The sequence below is a fragment of the Podospora pseudocomata genome, chromosome 7, assembly GCF_035222375.1.
Source record: "Podospora pseudocomata strain CBS 415.72m chromosome 7, whole genome shotgun sequence".
Taxonomy (NCBI): domain Eukaryota; kingdom Fungi; phylum Ascomycota; class Sordariomycetes; order Sordariales; family Podosporaceae; genus Podospora; species Podospora pseudocomata.
In genome coordinates this window covers 890019-907386 of record NC_085891.1, presented here as the reverse complement: position 1 = coordinate 907386, position 17368 = coordinate 890019, and the positions used below count along the sequence as shown (strand labels likewise).

At 52.2% G+C, this 17368-nt stretch overlaps 5 protein-coding genes across 5 annotated transcripts; 4 read left to right on the top strand and 1 right to left on the bottom strand.

Moving 5' to 3' along the window:
* The first annotated feature begins 2256 nt into the window (after positions 1–2256).
* On the top strand, positions 2257–5998 carry QC762_702420 (uncharacterized protein). The gene is made up of 10 exons (XM_062893099.1): positions 2257–3395; positions 3464–3625; positions 3685–3942; positions 4000–4569; positions 4623–4744; positions 4801–4906; positions 4954–5026; positions 5080–5159; positions 5212–5329; positions 5391–5998. Exons 1-10 carry the CDS (start codon positions 2856–2858, stop codon positions 5534–5536), a joined length of 2175 nt encoding a protein of 724 aa, XP_062739064.1. The 5' UTR covers positions 2257–2855; the 3' UTR covers positions 5537–5998.
* A 213-nt stretch (positions 5999–6211) lies between these two features.
* Positions 6212–9229, bottom strand: QC762_702430 (uncharacterized protein; the record flags this gene model as incomplete). Its single annotated transcript, XM_062893100.1, has 1 exon — positions 6212–9229. One exon carries the CDS (start codon positions 9227–9229, stop codon positions 6212–6214), a length of 3018 nt encoding a protein of 1005 aa, XP_062739063.1.
* Positions 9230–9634: 405 nt separating this feature from the next.
* QC762_702440 (uncharacterized protein) lies at positions 9635–12039 on the top strand (the record flags this gene model as incomplete). The annotated part of the gene is made up of 3 exons (XM_062893101.1): positions 9635–10273; positions 10327–10772; positions 10834–12039. The coding sequence occupies exons 1-3, from the start codon at positions 10216–10218 to the stop codon at positions 12037–12039; spliced, it is 1710 nt and encodes a 569-aa protein (XP_062739062.1). The 5' UTR covers positions 9635–10215.
* Positions 12040–12425: 386 nt separating this feature from the next.
* Positions 12426–13962, top strand: QC762_702450 (uncharacterized protein; the record flags this gene model as incomplete). Its single annotated transcript, XM_062893102.1, has 4 exons — positions 12426–12585; positions 12635–12885; positions 12945–13017; positions 13074–13962. The coding sequence occupies 4 exons, from the start codon at positions 12426–12428 to the stop codon at positions 13805–13807; spliced, it is 1218 nt and encodes a 405-aa protein (XP_062739061.1). The 3' UTR covers positions 13808–13962.
* Positions 13963–14349: 387 nt separating this feature from the next.
* On the top strand, positions 14350–16272 carry QC762_702460 (uncharacterized protein; the record flags this gene model as incomplete). Its single annotated transcript, XM_062893103.1, has 3 exons — positions 14350–14482; positions 14564–14648; positions 15102–16272. 3 exons carry the CDS (start codon positions 14350–14352, stop codon positions 16270–16272), a joined length of 1389 nt encoding a protein of 462 aa, XP_062739060.1.
* Positions 16273–17368: the final 1096 nt, after the last annotated feature.

The following is a 17368-nucleotide window of genomic DNA, read 5'->3' as shown; positions in this document are numbered from 1 at the left end:
TCTCTTGGTTGCTAGGTGCCAAGCATCAACCCCTATTAACCCCTTTGTGGCGCCAAGATGGATTCAAAGATTACACTTCCCTCTTTCTCTTCAAAATTATGTTAGGATGTAATCTATTAAGCTTCTCACGTTTCTGTCATTATATTATGCTTAAAAGTCATTTTTGACATAGCTAGTACTGAACATAAATGACCTTACCGCCCTTCTTGATTCAAACTACACAAGACGTTGGTATGATTTCTGTCGGAACTTTGCACAACAGATCTATATCCTATTTCAAAGCTGTTTTCCGTCCGTCCGGGCTAGTCAAGTACGGCGCGGCTCGGACGGTTTTTCAAGTCTTAGATATAGTGTAAAGCTCACTCTAGGTTGTGTAACTGTATGTTGATGATAAGCAAGCGCTGCCAGTGGAATGCCTATTTGCATGCGACTGTGCCATGTCCAAGCTCTAATTCCCGGGGCCATGATCACAAAGAAGAGACCATAGGCGGTTTCAGTTAGACCACAAGGCGACTGTTCTATGGCAAACTTAGATGAGGTCTTGCGAAGTGCCTGTCATATCTATCCGAAAACCATCACTTGTCTATCAGCAGATAGACGAATAAAATCGAAATTCTCGGAAATCGGTTCTTTTCCATTCAGTGCCCCAAAGGTTATCTCGCGCCGGTTAGTGACACTACCATCTACCAGCATTGTGAGACTAGTATCTTGGAGAGAGTATAGCTGCAAGTATACCTTAGGTACCTTGGGAGATGTGGGCAAGGCTTGACCATGTAGACCCAAAGCCAAGGGGATGGCAGGTATCAGGCTTCTTTACATCCCACCATCGCGGATACGCAGTAAAGCTTGCGTAGCTACCATATTGGTAGGTCCCGAGTGTTGATAAAGTGTGGCCCGGCCAGTGAAAGTTGTAAACACACACAACAACCTCAGGGGCACCTGAAATGTAACAAGGTAGCCTGATGGTCTGTTGTGAGATTTCACAGTCCTTTCTTTCCAAGCCTTCTTAGGTCTTTGCTTTCCTTTCTTTCCCTTGATTTCTGTGCTGACTACTTTTCCTTTGTGGCTCCTACTATGAATATTTAGCCAACTTCAGGGCACCGGTACTCTCTCGACTCTTCCCCCCTTCTCATCCTTCACCATATTTTTGTGACTGGACGGTTTTGCTCAAACATGAGTTCTGATAAGAAAACACCATGGAGATTATTTTATCTATCTGACCAACATAGTGTGGCATATTGCATTTGAGCAACCCCTTGTACTTTCTTGATTCTAAGAGCAACTGATAATCAAGGAGAGCAGCCCGAATGTTCCAATAACTTCTACAGGTTCGTCCGAAAAATATTCCGCAATAAGAAGCGCTGTTTATCTCACCTTGCTCTATCTAAGCGGCATTACATGACATATTCCATCTAAACATCCTCTCGAACCTCTCGAATCCAGGAGCAACTAATAATCAAACACAACAGGCGGAATACTCCCATGACCTTCGCAGTTTCGTCCGAAAAGTATTTCACGATAAGAAGACACTAAAAGAATCATCACTGCTCTATCTAATCGCCATGACGTGGCATATCTACGTTAACCGTGCGTTGATCTAGTCTCTCAAGTATATAACATGGAGTTCAGTGCTAGGGTTTGACTCTTCCCTCAAAACAATATCAACAACCCAAGGGTGGCAATCTTGAGTATCGACATCGCATAGACATCCGTGAGCCCACGGATAAGGTTTCAGCTGCCTTCGTCGTCCTTCAACTTACATTGAAATCTTTGGGCTTTCCATCCAAAGTCAACAAAGTCGGCCTCCTATCCGACGTCGACCACGTCGCCGACCAGGGTAAGTAAACATTGCGCCTTGCATGGATACACACTTCCTTTGCAGGTAGCGTTTCCTTCATCAAGATATCGTTCACGATATCTCTTCTTCATCATTACCTTCTTCGCTATTATCTTCCTCATGATACCGTTCTTCGCGGTAACATTCTTCAAGTTATCTTTTAGATTTCACCACTCTTCTTCACCACAACACCCATTTCTCTCACTTCTTTTCTTCACGATCTCTTCCTTCTTCACAATATCTTCCTTCTCCACAATGTCTTCCTTCTTCACAATCATCCTTCAAAACCCCCCTTCATACTTCCCTATTTGCCTGACACAAGCAGTCAATATATCAGTCACGTGTTGTTGCTTTGGCAAATCATTACTTCCTTCCTAATGAGCTGTTTCGTTTTTTCTAGTTGAAAGAGCGGCCTTTCCCTCCAAGGTTCTTTCACCCTCAAGCCTTCAGCCTGGAATCACTACGTAATCAGGCACCAAGTGGTCCTTCCCGATGATCCTACCCCCACAATTCGGGTGGTGATTTCGTCTTCAGCCGCCAGAGCTGTGTTGTGGTTCCGTCTTCGGCCGCCAGAGTGACTGCAGTCACTCCGGCTGAGGACGAAACACAGTTTCCAATCCTATGATCCCAAACGATAAAGTCATCTTGGACAGTCGTTTGAGGCCGATTGTTTATCGTCTGGGGCCGAGTCGTTATTTCCCCCAGCCGCTCCTTCCGTCTGCAAGCACAACTCTGTTTCTGCCTTAGGGTGATCCGACCACTCGTTCCTTCTTCATCCCAACTAATGACACCACTGACACTGCTCTTGCAGAGATTTTATCTCCACTGGTCACCTGCCTGCTCTGTGCCTTAGGAATTCTTCCTGCCCTCCAACTCTTCTCCCTTTGACACTTCCTGCAAAGGGTTTTGGCTCAAGACCTCCACCGCCAGTTCCCTCTGCTTTGTCGTGTCCTTCGGACCATCGGATCTCTCGCTCACCTCCCTCGACAACGACCTTTGATTTTTCCAGGTCGTTACAATGGCACAGTCTCGTGACGGGACGTTCAATCCGTCCTCCCCTCATTCTTCGAGCGGCGCGGCGGATTCGTACAAACACGATGGTACCCCCGATACTCGTTTGACTGCCTTCTCGCCCGATGACGGCTCGGCCAGATCGAACAAACTGTACGCCGGCATCACCGGCATGAGCCTCAACGGTCCCACCAACCACTCATTGTTTCATCAGAAGTCGACGGAGCACTTCGGTAATGTTGCTCCTGTGGCCGAAAAGGACCCGTTCATTTCCAGCAACGCGACCCCCTCCAAATCGACATTGGACCAGAAGCTCTCTCCGACCGCTTCCGCCTTCAGGCCCTTGTCTGTACCAGTGGTCGCTCATGGTTCCCTCAATGGACAACAGGGTCCCTCCAATGGCCCTCAGCAGAACTTTCGATCGCTGGCCAGCGCCGCCGGCCCTCTCTCTGGCCGTTTCAGCACTGAGCTAGGGATCACTCATTATGTCACTATCTTCTCTTCCACGGCTTCCGTAACCTTGTCAGAGGTCGAAACGTATCTTGAGGTTTGTCCTGTGCTGGCTATGCCTGATGAGTCGTAGATATCTAACAATATGTGTAGAAACTGAGTCAGTTTGGTTCACCTTGCCAGGGTAAGCGCGTCATCTTCGCGAAGGATGGGAGAGTCTATTTGTTTCTCTCCAACATTCGCGATGCCACCAACATTCACGAGAATGTTCAGCTCGGTTCCCAGGACTGGCGTGCCCAGTATATTGCCGCGGCGGAGTTTCACCAGGTACGTGATGGCGTCAAGCTTCTGCCACTGGTCGGATATACGTGCTAACCTCATATCAGGCCCGCAATCCTGGTGAGAATCACCAGCAGGTTTCGGATGGCTTGCTCCGGGCTATCGCGTTCCCCCAAGAGAGCGCGAATTTTGACGTTTTCCACACCAACACTGTGGTCCGCACTCTCATGGAATCTCATGGTGAGGTCCTTGCTTTTCGCCAGCTATCCGGGACGAAAGACATTCCTTTCCACGCCACGGTTGAATTTTGTGACTGCGATGCCGCCATTACTGCCGCAGAGGCCCTCAATGGTCGCACTTTCAATGTAAGTCTACACTCCCTCGTCTTATCCGATCTATATGTGACTAACATCTAATCTCAGGGCGTTTACCTGAACTTGATTTCTGCCCTGCCCGACACCACCTGCGGAGCCTACCAGCCTTTTGATGTTCATGCTCCCCGCGCTCCGAGAAGCCCGGTTCAGGACATGACCAACCTGTTTCAGAGAATGGGTATCTCGAAGCCTTCTCATCATCAACAGATTGTGCCCTCTGGGCATCTTGCCCATTCGCCGGCCAGTGGGATGCAATTGCCCCATCAGCAGATGGCCATGTATCCCACTGTGGTCTATCACGGTATTCAGCACAGCTTGCCGGCTCGCTACGTTCTCGACCACACTCCCACACGCAGCCAGGGCATTTCTCCCATGAGTCCCATGACCCCGATGACTGGCGGCATGCCGGTCATGGCACCGTTGTATACTCCGCCTAGCACTCCGTTAGCGTTTCACCATGGCGACTACGCCAGTCCCAGGGGCATGCAGCCCTATCGTATGGATGGTCGTCGTCAGAACGCCATGCGGGTTAATCGGTCCCCTTACTACAATGCCGCCGGCCATCACAACCATGTTGATGTCAACAAGATTCGGGATGGCATCGATGTCCGCACCACAGTCAGTATCTATCTCTTTGAAAAAAGAAAGTATCGGTTTCTAACACATCATAGATTATGCTGCGAAACATTCCGAACAAGGTCGACCAAGCGATGTTGAAGAAGATTGTGGATGAGTCCAGCTGGGGCAAGTACGACTTCATGTACTTGCGAATCGACTTCGCCAACGACTGCAAGTATGTGCATCAAGCATTCCTTTCGGCGTGAGCCAGTTGCTGATGTTCTATAACAGTGTCGGCTATGCGTTCATCAACTTTGTTGACGTAAGTTTTTCTTTTTCATGCCGAGGCAAACCTGACACTGACCGAATTTGTAGCCGCTCGACATCATCGATGTATGTGATCCTCCATTAACTGGATATTGAAATTTTCTGACAGTGCCCTAGTTCGTCAATGCCCGTGGCAACCAACGTTGGAACTGCTTCAAGAGCGACAAGGTTGCTGAGATCTCATATGCCAGTAAGCTTTTCGAATTACTCTTCTGAGATGGATTGGCTGTTGACAATTTGCAGCTATCCAGGGCAAGGACTGCCTTGTCCAGAAGTTCCGCAACAGCTCTGTTATGCTGGAGGCCCCTCACTATCGCCCCAAGGTACGGTCGACTCTCTCTCCCATTTGAGTTTCGAACTCTTATTGACCATCAGCAGCTTTACTTCACGCTCAATGGTCCCAGACCTGAGTTGGCTGGTGAGGAGGAGGCTTTCCCGGGCCCCGACAACCAGTCCAAGATGAAGAGGAGCTGTGAAAACGCTGAGCATGTTGGTGAGTTCGAGTCATTCTACCAGGTGCAAGTTTGATATTGACACCATTTGTCCGCCACCAGGCCTCTTCACTCCCAATGCCGGCCAGCATTTTCGTGACGAGCAGCGCCGCCGCCGCTCTCAATACGACCGTGGAACCAGACTTGCTGCGCTTGAGGAGTACGACTATGACTCCCACATCCAGCAGCCTAGCCTCTACATGGGCTAATCAAGAACCAACTCGGCATCATTACCTACCAACCTTTCAGTCACCGAAGATTGGCGACACTCGGATATCCTTCCTTTGATCATCTTATTTTGATGATGTCATGAAGTTGCTTCTTATTTTGGTTCGCTTTGCTTTGCCATCTTTGACAAATCATCAAAGTTGATGATGATCTGAGGCGAGGAAATGGGATCAGTATCTGGTAATCGGTCATCATCTTTAGCGGGTGGTGTTTTGGGAGGAGAAACTGGGAACGGGTAATAGGCACTCTGAAGAGGCGGTGCATCCTTACAGGCAATCGCGATGGTTTGAGCGGGAAGATTGGGCTAGTCACAGAGGGTTTCTTGAAACCTTGGTGGTCTAGGAAAGGTCGATCGTCCGATACCACAGCGTGTTGTTTCTTTTGGCAGCGGAATCAAGAACGAACTGTGCTGTGCCCAAGTTCATATAGATTTTAAACAGTGTTGCTTTACTCTATTACGTGATTCCTGCTGTTCATGTCTTGGCTATCGCTGTGGATGTCGTGGTGTGCTTGAGTCTTGGTGGAATCCAGGTGACGAGATGTTCATACCACGCAGAAAAGAGTTGTTTTTGCTTCTTGTGCGAAAGGATATCACGGGTAATTACAATGCTGCTAGATACAAAATACTTTCGTAACAATCATTATTATGTACATGCTCAGTTTGGACCGTCTGGCAACGCAGGAAGCGGCTTCCTAGCCCCCCTCCTGTCTTGTGACACGTTCTCTTGGTCGTCCTCTTCGTCTTCTGATTCTTGTCCTTCAACCTCTGGTGACGACGGCGCCCTTTCCTTCCCACCATCCTCCCCATTCGTCTCGATGGACGAGACCTCATGGTAGTCCGTCGACGACAGCGACAAGAGCGACGAGGTAGACGGCTGGTCAAGCTGCTGCTGCCTCCTCCTCCGCTGCGTGGCCGTCTCTCCGGGTGACGGCGAGGGCGACGGTGAAGGAGAGGGTGACTCCTCCCTTATCCCCTCCAGCAGCGGCTGCAACTTGTTGTTGTTATTACTACCCAGCTCATCCTGGTCATCAGGGGGAGAGCCGTGATTAGAGATGTGAATAGCTGGTGTCCCTTCCCGACTCGACTCTGGAGTTAAAGGCGGGATCATTGGGAGGGATTTCTCCCTATGAGCAGGAGCAGGTCGTTTATGAATGCCGGTAGGGGAGTAAGTCTGTCTCGGGAGCGCAGACGCCGCAAGAGTAGCAGCAGACGACGACGAGGCGGATGGTGGTGAAGGGGAAAAGTTCATCCTGTGGTGAATAGAATCAAAATGACTACTCCCCGGCACGGGGGAGATAGGTGGTGGGGAGGCAGTTTCGGACCTGGCACCGTTGGACATGAACCCTGCTGCGTATCGCCGGTAATATGCCGCTGCCGCGGAGGACGGGTCACGGGATAGGGATGGGGGCAGGAAGGATGAGTCGCTACCGCCGCGGTTGGTGAAGATTACGAGAACCAGACAGGATAATATCAGCACTGACTGGAAGATCGCCATGCGCTTTTGAAACACCACCTCATCGGCGAGGACGTTGAGGCGGGTGGTGAGGGCGACGATTTGGCGGTCGGATTGTTCTCTCTGCGTTTCCAGGGCGATGACGGTCGACTGCCACATTTGGTCGTACTGGGTTCTGACGTGGCGGAGCTCGGAAAAGACGGTTTGGTTGAGGGTGTTAAGAAAGGAGTCCACCCGGGTGAGCTGTTTGCGCTCCATGGTGCGGAGGACTTCTTGGAGGAAGCGGGATTGCTCTTCTATGTACTGGAGGGAGAGGGAGGTGTTGGATTCGAGGTGTTGGAGGCGCTTGTTGACTTGTTTGAAGAATGATTCTTGGACGGTGGGGGAGGGGGAGGGATGCCCTGAGGTGGGAGTTGTCTTGCTACGGGTTGCGTTGGAGGGTTTTTCGCCTTCTTTGCCTGGGGTTTTTGCTGAGCCTTGGGATGGGGTGGTGTCTGGGGAGGTGTCACTGGCACGGTTTGGCGGCTTCTTTTGGTTATCCTGATTTCCCGTGTTGGCATTGTCACCGCTATCTGGCTGAGGTGGAGGGTTGGACGCTGGGGGTGCAGCGTTTGGTTGGCCTTGACCAGTGGCCGTGTCTCCTGTCACCGGAGAGGGGAAGATCTTTTCGGCCTTTGGTGTCTCCTTGGCCTTGTCTGCTGGTACTGCTTTTTCGGCCCCGGCGTCAGCTTTGGAAGTTGAGTTGCTGTGTTTTTCGGCACCGTCTGGTCCGGAAGCAGGTGTCGGATCACTTGTCGTAGTCGAACGCATTGCGCAGGTCTCAAGCACAAAGTGGCTGTCGTATGGTTGCCAGGGAGACGAGCCTGTATCAATGGCTATTGTGTCTGGAGAAGCCTCCTTTGTATCGTTGGCCTGCTCACTCTCCATGACCGAAGTCGGCTCTGAAGGGGGCTCTTGGATCTCGGGAACAACCTCCTGAGTGGAAGACCCTTCAATCTGCTCCGGCTCATCATCCTCTCTGGGCTCTTTCCAACTATCCAACATCCTCGTTCCATGAACACGTAGCAGTGAGACTGGGCAATAATACTCGTTTCCATAGTGGCTCAGAAACTCGATACGGATGTACTTGGTGTAGATCTGAGGATGCTCAACCAGAAAAGGCTGAATATCTCGAGCATTTCGAGCCTCAAAGGTGCCCAAGTCCACCCACTTGTCCAACTTCACGGGGTATCGATCACTGGCGCTGACCCGGAACTTTCGAATCATGCTGGAAAAGAACTCAAAATTCGCCAAGACGACTGTGTCAACAAGGATATCATCACTCAGCTCGACAATGACAAATTTGTTTTTCCGATGGCACTCGAGTAGCATATATGTGTCCTTGTTTTCCACCAGGATGGCCTTAGCGTTCTTAGCACCAGGGCTTGTTTTGAGGATAGTAGCACCCGCATCAAATGATGAGAACGAGAACCTCTCCTTGCATGTCTTTCCAGCGTCCTTACTCCGGTAGTATGGTGTTTTGTTATCGTCATAGAGGATTTGTTCTTCCTGTACCTCTTTGCTGGCTTCAGCCACAGCATCCCCAGAAGAGGAGGACGTGATCTCGGTGACTTTCTCCGTGAGGGCGTCAAAGTCCAGTATTTCCCCATCGTTGCCCAGGCTGTCCATGTTGTCGTTGTTGAGTCCCGGTTCACGGTCGGGTTTGTGGTGATCTCCGTGGTGTTGTTTTTGTGCCTTCTTGATGTTGGCGGGATCCTGGCCTGACTTGCGCAGCATCATCTCTTTCCACTCTTCAAATGACATGAAGGCCACCGATTCCTCTTCCTCCTTTTGTTCGGTACCAGCTGTCTGCTCTTGCTGTGTCGCATTATCGACAACTGATGTGATACTGACAGTGACCGTTTCGGCAGCTGTGCTTTCGACGACGGCTGTAGCGGCCGGTCTTGGGCTCGTCCATGCTGAGCGCAAGCATTGTTGCGGGAGGGTATGTGTGATGTAGTTGATAGTCTTGAATTCGCAGACTCCGGGGGAAGTGACAGATAGAGCTGCCGTCGCGGGCGCCGTGGGTGTCGTGACTATCGCCGTCGTCGTTACGGATGGGGCCGTTACGGCTGGCGTTTCGGAAATAGATCCACTGGAGACAACAGCTGTTGCGTAGAGTCCCAGCAACACTAGTCCCAGTGCAGGTGAAGTTCTCCAAGGTGTTGGTGAAGATCGCATACTGGGCTTCCTTCAAGTGGTCGATGCGCCGGAAGCTCGCTTATCCATGGCGTCCAGTGATGGCACTCGAAAATGAATTCGAGGAAACGTGGCTGGCGCGTCTTTGTCGGGTATACGGTATCGTCTCGTGGCTTCTCACTCGGTTGGTCCCAATTCCGTCAACAGTGAATTGGCAGGCTCGGACTTGTCTACCATGTCGTGAAAAAAAGGGCGAGGCGGGTTCGACACTTGCCAGGTTGGCTTTCGTCACTGGCGCTGGGCAGGGAAACAGAACAGCCTGGAGCATTGCACTTGCAGGGGCTGAGGCCCTGACAGGCTGGGGTCTGCCGGCCGGGAGTTGTGAAAGTGAGGGTTCGGGTTGGAAGTGTGCTGTTAAATCCTCTTCTTATACCGAGCACTTCCAAACTTGGAATCAGACGGAACTTCCTCTATCAGACGGAAGTTTCTTTATCTCAGACGGGAGTTTCTTTTATCAGACGGAATTTTCTCTATCTACGACGAAGAGTTTGCTCTCACTCGTCTCTTTCCAGAAAAACTTCCTGCTCCTCTGTGTAATGAAGTTGCTCCCACCCCCACTCTTCAACAAGCACTCCACTTGACAGCTTGGACAGGCCCTCCCCGACAACAAAAAAGCAAGAGCTCCAAAACGGCGAGCTGGCATTGGTCGGCCGCGCCAGCTCTGATATCAGGCTAAATTCCCCCATCAGACGAGGCTGCCGCCTGTTCCCATGATGCGCTGCCCCGCCATCCGCTACAGGCGCGAGGGAAGCTCTGGGGGGAAAAGGTCCCCGCGAGATCAGCTACCACTCATGACGACCATGCCCCACGTCGATCTGTTTTGCCGGGAAGAAATAAAAGAATCATGATCAGTTGTTTTCCTCTCTTCTCCTACTGCTGTTAGTTTCTCAGAAACATTGGGTGATTATTGTGTGAACTGCGTCCAAATTACCCCGCGGTGTTGAACATAGAGCTTGACGACTTACACCATGACCGACAACGGACCCCTTTACCTGGGGTTTGACCTCTCAACCCAACAGCTCAAAGGTACACCCAAACTTTCCAGGACCTCTTCTCTGGCCAAAACTAACCTCCCAAAGCCATCGTCATCCAATCCGACCTCTCCATCGTCTCCTCCGCCAAAGTCGACTTCGACCAGGACTTTGGCGCCAAATACAAGATCAAAAAGGGCGTCCTCGTCAACGAACAAGAAGGCGAGGTCTTTGCCCCCGTAGCCCTCTGGCTCGAGTCCCTCGACCTTGTCCTCCAGCGTCTCCAAGAGCAAAACACACCCCTGAACTGCATCAAGGGCATCAGCGGCTCCTGCCAACAACACGGTAGCGTCTACTGGAGCCATGAAGCCGAGCAGCTCCTCGGCGGTTTAACCGCGGACAAGCCCCTCGTTGACCAACTCGCGGGAGCCTTCTCACACCCCTTCGCCCCCAACTGGCAAGATCACAGCACCCAGCATGAGTGCGACAAGTTTGAGGAGACAATGGGGACGGCAGAGAGGTTGGCTCAGGCCACGGGGAGCGCGGCGCATCATGTTTGTTCACCCCCTCCAATCCCTTTTCTTACATCTAACTAATGGTGATATATGTAAACAGCGCTTCACCGGCACCCAAATCATGCGCCTCCGCCACAAGCTCCCCCAAATGTACACCTCCACCTCCCGCATCTCCCTCGTCTCCTCCTTCCTCGCCTCCCTCTTCCTCGGCTCCATCGCGCCCATGGACATCTCCGACGTCTGCGGGATGAACCTCTGGGACATCCCCTCCAATAACTGGTCATCCCCCCTTCTCGACCTCGCCTCGGGTGGCTCGCCCGATGACCTCAGAGCTAAACTCGGCGAGGTAAGACAAGACGGCGGCGGCAGCATGGGCAATGTGTCCTCTTATTTCGTAAACAAGTACAACTTCTCCCCCGACTGCGGGGTGGCCCCTTTTACCGGTGACAACCCCGCCACGATTCTGGCCTTGCCGTTGAGGCCGCTGGATGCGATTGTCAGTCTGGGGACTAGCACGACATTCTTGATGAGCACGCCGGTTTACAAGCCGGATCCGAGCTATCACTTTTTTAATCACCCGACCACGCCGGGGCAGTACATGTTTATGTTGTGCTACAAGAATGGGGGTTTGGCTAGAGAAAAAGTGCGTGACGTACTACCTAGTTCTGGGTCTGGAGATGTCTGGGAGAACTTTAACAAGCACGCGCTCGAGACAGCGCCGTTGGATGTGCGAAAGGAGGGGGATAGGGCAAAGCTGGGGTTGTACTTTTACCTGCCCGAGATTGTACCGAACATCAAGGCTGGTACGTGGAGGTATACATGTGACGCCAACTCGGGGGAGGGGTTGGAGGAGGTGAAGGAGCCCTGGGCCAAGGAGACGGACGCGAGGGCGATTATTGAGAGTCAGGCTTTGAGCATGAGGTTGAGGAGTCAGAAGTTGGTGACGGCGCCGAGGGAGGGGTTGCCGGCGCAGCCAGGGAGGGTTTATTTGGTTGGAGGGGGGAGTTTGAACCCTGCTATTACGCGGGTGCTGGGGGATGTGCTGGGGGGAGCGGATGGGGTTTACAAGTTGGATGTCGGGGGGAATGCGTGCGCGTTGGGGGGTGCGTATAAAGCTGTTTGGGCGTTTGAGAGGGGGGATGGGGAGGCGTTTGATGAGTTGATTGGGAAGAGGTGGAAGGAGGAGGGGGCGATTCAGAGGGTGGATGAGGGTTACAAAAAGGGGGTGTTTGAAAAGTATGGGAATGTGTTGGGAGCTTTTGAGAAGATGGAGGAGGAGATTTTGAAAGTTGCGAAGAATACGTAGTAGGGTTGGGTGAATGGGTAGAAACTAAAATGGTTCCTCTTTCATACCGCTGGTCGGTGATAAGCCATATGCAGGTACGGAACTATTGAGCTGTGGTAACGCAGTGATGGTGGCTTGTTCTCCATACGAATGCGTTCATTATGACTGGCTGGAAAACTAAACCAACTTGATAACTCTCGTGAGCTTCAATGCCCTCTCAACAAACTACACGCAACTACCATACGAAACCTCTTCAACGTTCAACCGTCGCCAAGCAGTGGATGCTGCGGACTATTCACCTCCGACGTCACCACCGCGGGGTTGCTCGACAGGGGAGTGCCACTCAGTTTACTGTCTACCAGACCTTCCGGAATGCAGCAAACCCCTGAGCAAGATCCCCATAAAACATGGCGCGCGGTCCAGAAAGCCATGATCTGATGCTGCTCCTCGGACCAGTATCATATTTAGACTGCTTGGTCTATTGCGTCTTCTTGGCTCCCCAGCTGATATGGCACGTTGGATTCTTCGAGACAGTCTGGTGCGTGCTTCAAGCACTGCCGTTCTTTTGTAAGTTGGCCGAATTTTCACTTCAAGGTCATTTGCTGAATATCACAAGCGGTCAAGCTACCTGTTGGGCTTATGAGAGAAAGATACTTTTTACCTCCTGAAAATCAGTCTCTGTTCGTCCAGAAGGCCTCATCGTTTGAGGATTTTGTGATTCGCTGTGTCCGGTACGCATTCGAACATGTCCCTGCAAAAATCGGTAGGGTCTTCTTCTCCAAGGAGGTTGCGCTTCCGTTTATGCAGTTCCGGCTGTTGCGACATGGCTATTTTAGGTGTCCTGTTCCGTGGAGGGAACATCGCGAGGTTAGTAGCTTGCGGGCTAGATGTTAGGTTACCTGTGCGGCTGGCTGACTGTGAAGAAGGAGTCCTTCCATGGCATCTGGCTGATCAAAAATCCGGAAGAGAAGCCCGACTTTGTGCTATTCTACGCTCATGGTAAGGGCCCAGTGATGGTGAAACTCGTCGATGATACACCATACTGATGTCGTTAGGTGGTGGATTTTCGATGGGGTCGTCGTACTTCTATCTCGAATTTCTCCTGACCTGGTTATCGGAGCTGGAGGCTCTGGGCTACAGTAACCCAGCCATATTTGCGTTGGAGTACACACTAGTTCCAGACGCTGCATTTCCAACCCAGCTCAACGAGGCTGTACGGGGCTACGAGCATGTGCTGAAGGTGGTGCAAGATCCCTCACTCGTCTGTGTCAGTGGTGATTCTGCAGGTGCGACTCTGATCCTCAGTTTGCTGCTGCATCTAGGTAGCCAAGAGGCAAACGGCATCGGGTATGGGCGTCAACTCCCGGTGCCTGCCTTGGCCGTCCTCATTTCGCCGTGGGTGACGCTCGTTTCCACACGGCACCGGAATACCGTCAGCGACTATCTTGACGTGAAACAACTGCATCAGTACGGAATGCAGTTTGCAGGCGGGAAAATGCCAGAGAAAGAGCCGTTGGTATCGCCGGGGTGTTGCAAAGACATGAGTTTGTGGAAGCGGTCTTCCCCGTCAAAGGGGATTTATATAACGTATGGCACCGAGGAGGTGTTTGCCTCGGAAATCGAAGACTTCATCGGTACCGTGCAGGAGACGGTCGTTGTCAAGAGCGAAGCTGCTGTCGGCGGCATTCACGCCTGGCCCGTTGCCTCATTATTCCTTTCGAGCAATGTAAATGAGCGACTTGGTGGACTGAGAACTATAAGCAAGGAGATTAGACAGTGTATTCCTTGAGGAGGCAGCAGTTGCTGTAACAGTTGCTAGAGCGGACGTTCTGTCAGATTAGATCAAGTTATTTTGGGCCATCATGGACTTGAGCAGCGATGACCCCAGAGCCAGAGACTCGGTTTCTTCGATGCCCCGTTCAACGTCTTTGGCTATTGTGTTTGCTCATTGATGGTCATCATGAACGCCGGGACTAGGTGTGAACAAGGCGAGAGATAACTAACCTTTCAAGAAGCTGGCGTTGTAATGGCAACTGGCCGTTTGAGAGTCAAAAGTTGGACGGAGCATGAAAGAGACGTCAACCGAGAAGTGGAAACGAATTCAGAAATGCCGTTCTGATACCTGCCCCACCTGGACCTGAAACCTACCTTGTCGTTGGACGCAAGGTGGGATGAGCGAGTGGCTGGATAAACCCGAAAGGTAGTCGCTGATGTCGTCGAGCACCTGGCATGTCGAGCAAAGAGGGCTCACCTCGTTTCAGAAGAATATATGGCAAGACTTCTTCTTCCTGACGGACCACAGCAGCAACTCGTTCAGAAACAGAGGCTCCCATGATCGACGATCCAGGGGAGCATGGCAGACTCTCAAGCGGTGATGCAGGGCAAACCGAAGATCTGCATGTTCGGAAAAATGGACTTGGGGCTGTGCTCGGGCTAAGCCTAATAGGGTTAGAGCTCACGCCTGGTGATTTGCTGACCGTGGGGCAGAAGCGGCGTGAAAGCGCGACAGGATGCATATAAACGCGCTGGTGATCCCCCCCCCAAGGACGGCCTGGCTCGGCGGTAGAGCCTGATTTGAAGTCGACCCGAGGGGATTCATATTTCATTCCGGACCTCTCCTCCAAGTTCATGTAAGTCAGCTACGGGCTAGCTTCGTTCTTCTTGTACCTTCCTTCATCTGGTTCAACCCCCAGCACATACCTGCCTATGGTATATCACCAGCTGTCAACCTGGGCCGCTTCTGCCTTGTTGAAGGCAGACACATGTTATTCTCTGCATGCAACATAAAAAAAGTCTCCAACCTGTCCACCTCACGCAGGCACAGCTTGCATTAGCCCCGCCATCCTACCCCTCCATTGCCCCGCCCTGCACGGGAAGCTCTCTTTGTCCAGCCACAGCTTCCACAGCTCGGGCCTGTTCGAACAGCGATTAACCCAAATACTTGTAGCATCCCACCTCCAACCACCCCACTAAACCCAGCTTGTCTCGGTCCACGGAAGCGATTCCAGGAGACGCCATTCTCAGCAAGGGCGGCAGCCTCAGGCCTATCATAAATTGTGTCGCTGGTCACTGGCATCTGGTAGACATTTTCTATTGTCATTACCTACTACAATGTCTGGCGAGGGCACTTATGCTCCCCGGAGTCCGGATCTCTCTTCCTTCTATTCATCGGGCCCCACTCCGCCAGCGGAACAAGCACAAACCCAGCACTGGCCGCCGTTATCACAATCACAACCCCCGTCACAGTTTTCTCCGCAACGGCCACACAAGCTTCCACCTTCAAGTACACATTTTTCAGGCCAGCCAGCAGCAAACCAAAGCTCTCACCATTACCAACTTCATCAACCACAACCACAACCACAATCGCCACATCAGCAACCACAGCTCGCGACACCGCCTCAGGCCTTGGCGCAAGCCGTACGACCATCCAAGAACCTCAGCGACATCACCAATCAGCCGCCCCTAAACACCAGCTTTAGCGGAGCCGCATACCCACCGCAGTCACAGACCTACTCAACTTATATCCCCCAGTCCGCTGCTCCCGCGTCACAACCCGCTTCGGCGTCCAGTTACACAGCTCCTTCGCCGCAATCATACCAAAACCGATCGTGGTACGGCGCAGACAATTATCAGTACCGTCCACAAAAGCCGATTCATCAGCAACAGCAGCAACAGACACCACTTCACGCGCAGCATTACACGTCCGGCGCGTTCACAACTCAACCTGCTGGCTTACCCCACGGTCTAGACGGCACAGTCAGCCGACCGGAATCTCACGACGCGAACCACAACAGCAACATCAACTCCGGCAACCCCGCAAGCACGATGCCTCCCAAACGTGGGGCAGCTGCCCGACCCCCACCTCCCACCATCGAGCCCTCCCCAGTCAAGACAAAATTCCCAACAGCGCGGATCAAGCGCATCATGCAGGCTGACGAAGAAGTAGGCAAGGTGGCACAGCAGACGCCTATCGCGGTGGGGAAAGCTTTGGAGCTTTTTATGGTGCAAATGGTGACTAAGAGCGCGGATCTAGCCCGGGAGAAGAACTCGAAGCGAGTATCAGCACAAATGCTGAAGCAAGTCGTCGAGGCGGACGAGCAATGGGACTTTCTGAGAGAAATCGTTAGTAGGGTCGAGACGACAGAAGAGAAAAAGGGAGGTCCTAGCAAATCCAAGAGCGCAGCCGAGACGGAAAGCGAGGACGAGGCACCCGAGAAGAAGAAGAGAGCCGGCAGGAGGAAGAAGGTAGCCTGAGCTCACGGTCTTGAATCGGCGATACAAGACTTATAATGACTGGTTGCAAACCAAGGACGGGAAAGCAGGCGTTACGGGGAAATGGACCAGGGATGGGCGGCGTGTTTGGGACAAGCGGGAGAAAACTATTGCTATTTCTCAGAGGAGCATTGGTATACCGGTGTTTGTGCTTTAGCATCAAAGAGGATCTCGGTCTGAAAGAGATGGATGGCACTTTGTTTTCATGGGATGAAGCGGAGTATTCTGACCTGGCAATGCCAGTTGAAGCTACACGAGCATGGCACTGGGGACGCGTTAGATTTTGTGTTTATACGAAGCAAGCATTGTGTTTTGTACCGAGTATCGTGGGTGATGACCGTAGATGTCGGTCTGCGGCAGAGACGGAGAACTGCTCTTGCTTGTTACTGATGGGCGACGGGATAAGCCGGGGCGTCGGGTCCAAGATAACGCAGCACACCACCTACCTACCATTTCGTCCAACTCATTCGTATGTGGGTTCGGCACTCTTGCAGATAGGGCGCCTCAGTATGTGCCGGGTTGGACCCTTCTAGATTTCACAATGGGTACCAGTCACCCACCTCACCTTCAAAAATGCGAACGGCTAGACATTAGGCCGCATCTGCTACACTACGGCCATTTCCGATAGCCGGAGTCTGCCCCTAGTGGAACCCTCCTACACTTTGCAACTATGTGCTCGCAACTATGCCTGTAACTACAACACCTACCATGACTGATGCCGATAGGTAGGTGACAACGGGAAGCCCGTCCTCGTGAGCCGGATCGACAGGTGGGCATTCAGCCTTACCGAGACCACTTTTTGACCCCTGGTCCCCGACACTTTGCTGCTTGGTGCTAACGAAGCAACACTGTGAGGTTGTGTTTGCCCAATGCCCAATGAAGACGGGTGGCGCTGCCTGGTTGCAGCATCTCGTCACCTCCAACTTGTCCGGTGCATGGAGCTGAGCTGAGAGGAAGCAGCATCCATCGGCATGAGCACCCAGTGAAATTTCTCGGCTTTTCGCTTTCGAATCTGGAGGGAGGGTTGGCCATGCCCTGCCCGCCCCGCGCGCGTTTCCTTTGCCTTCCCTCCCACTTC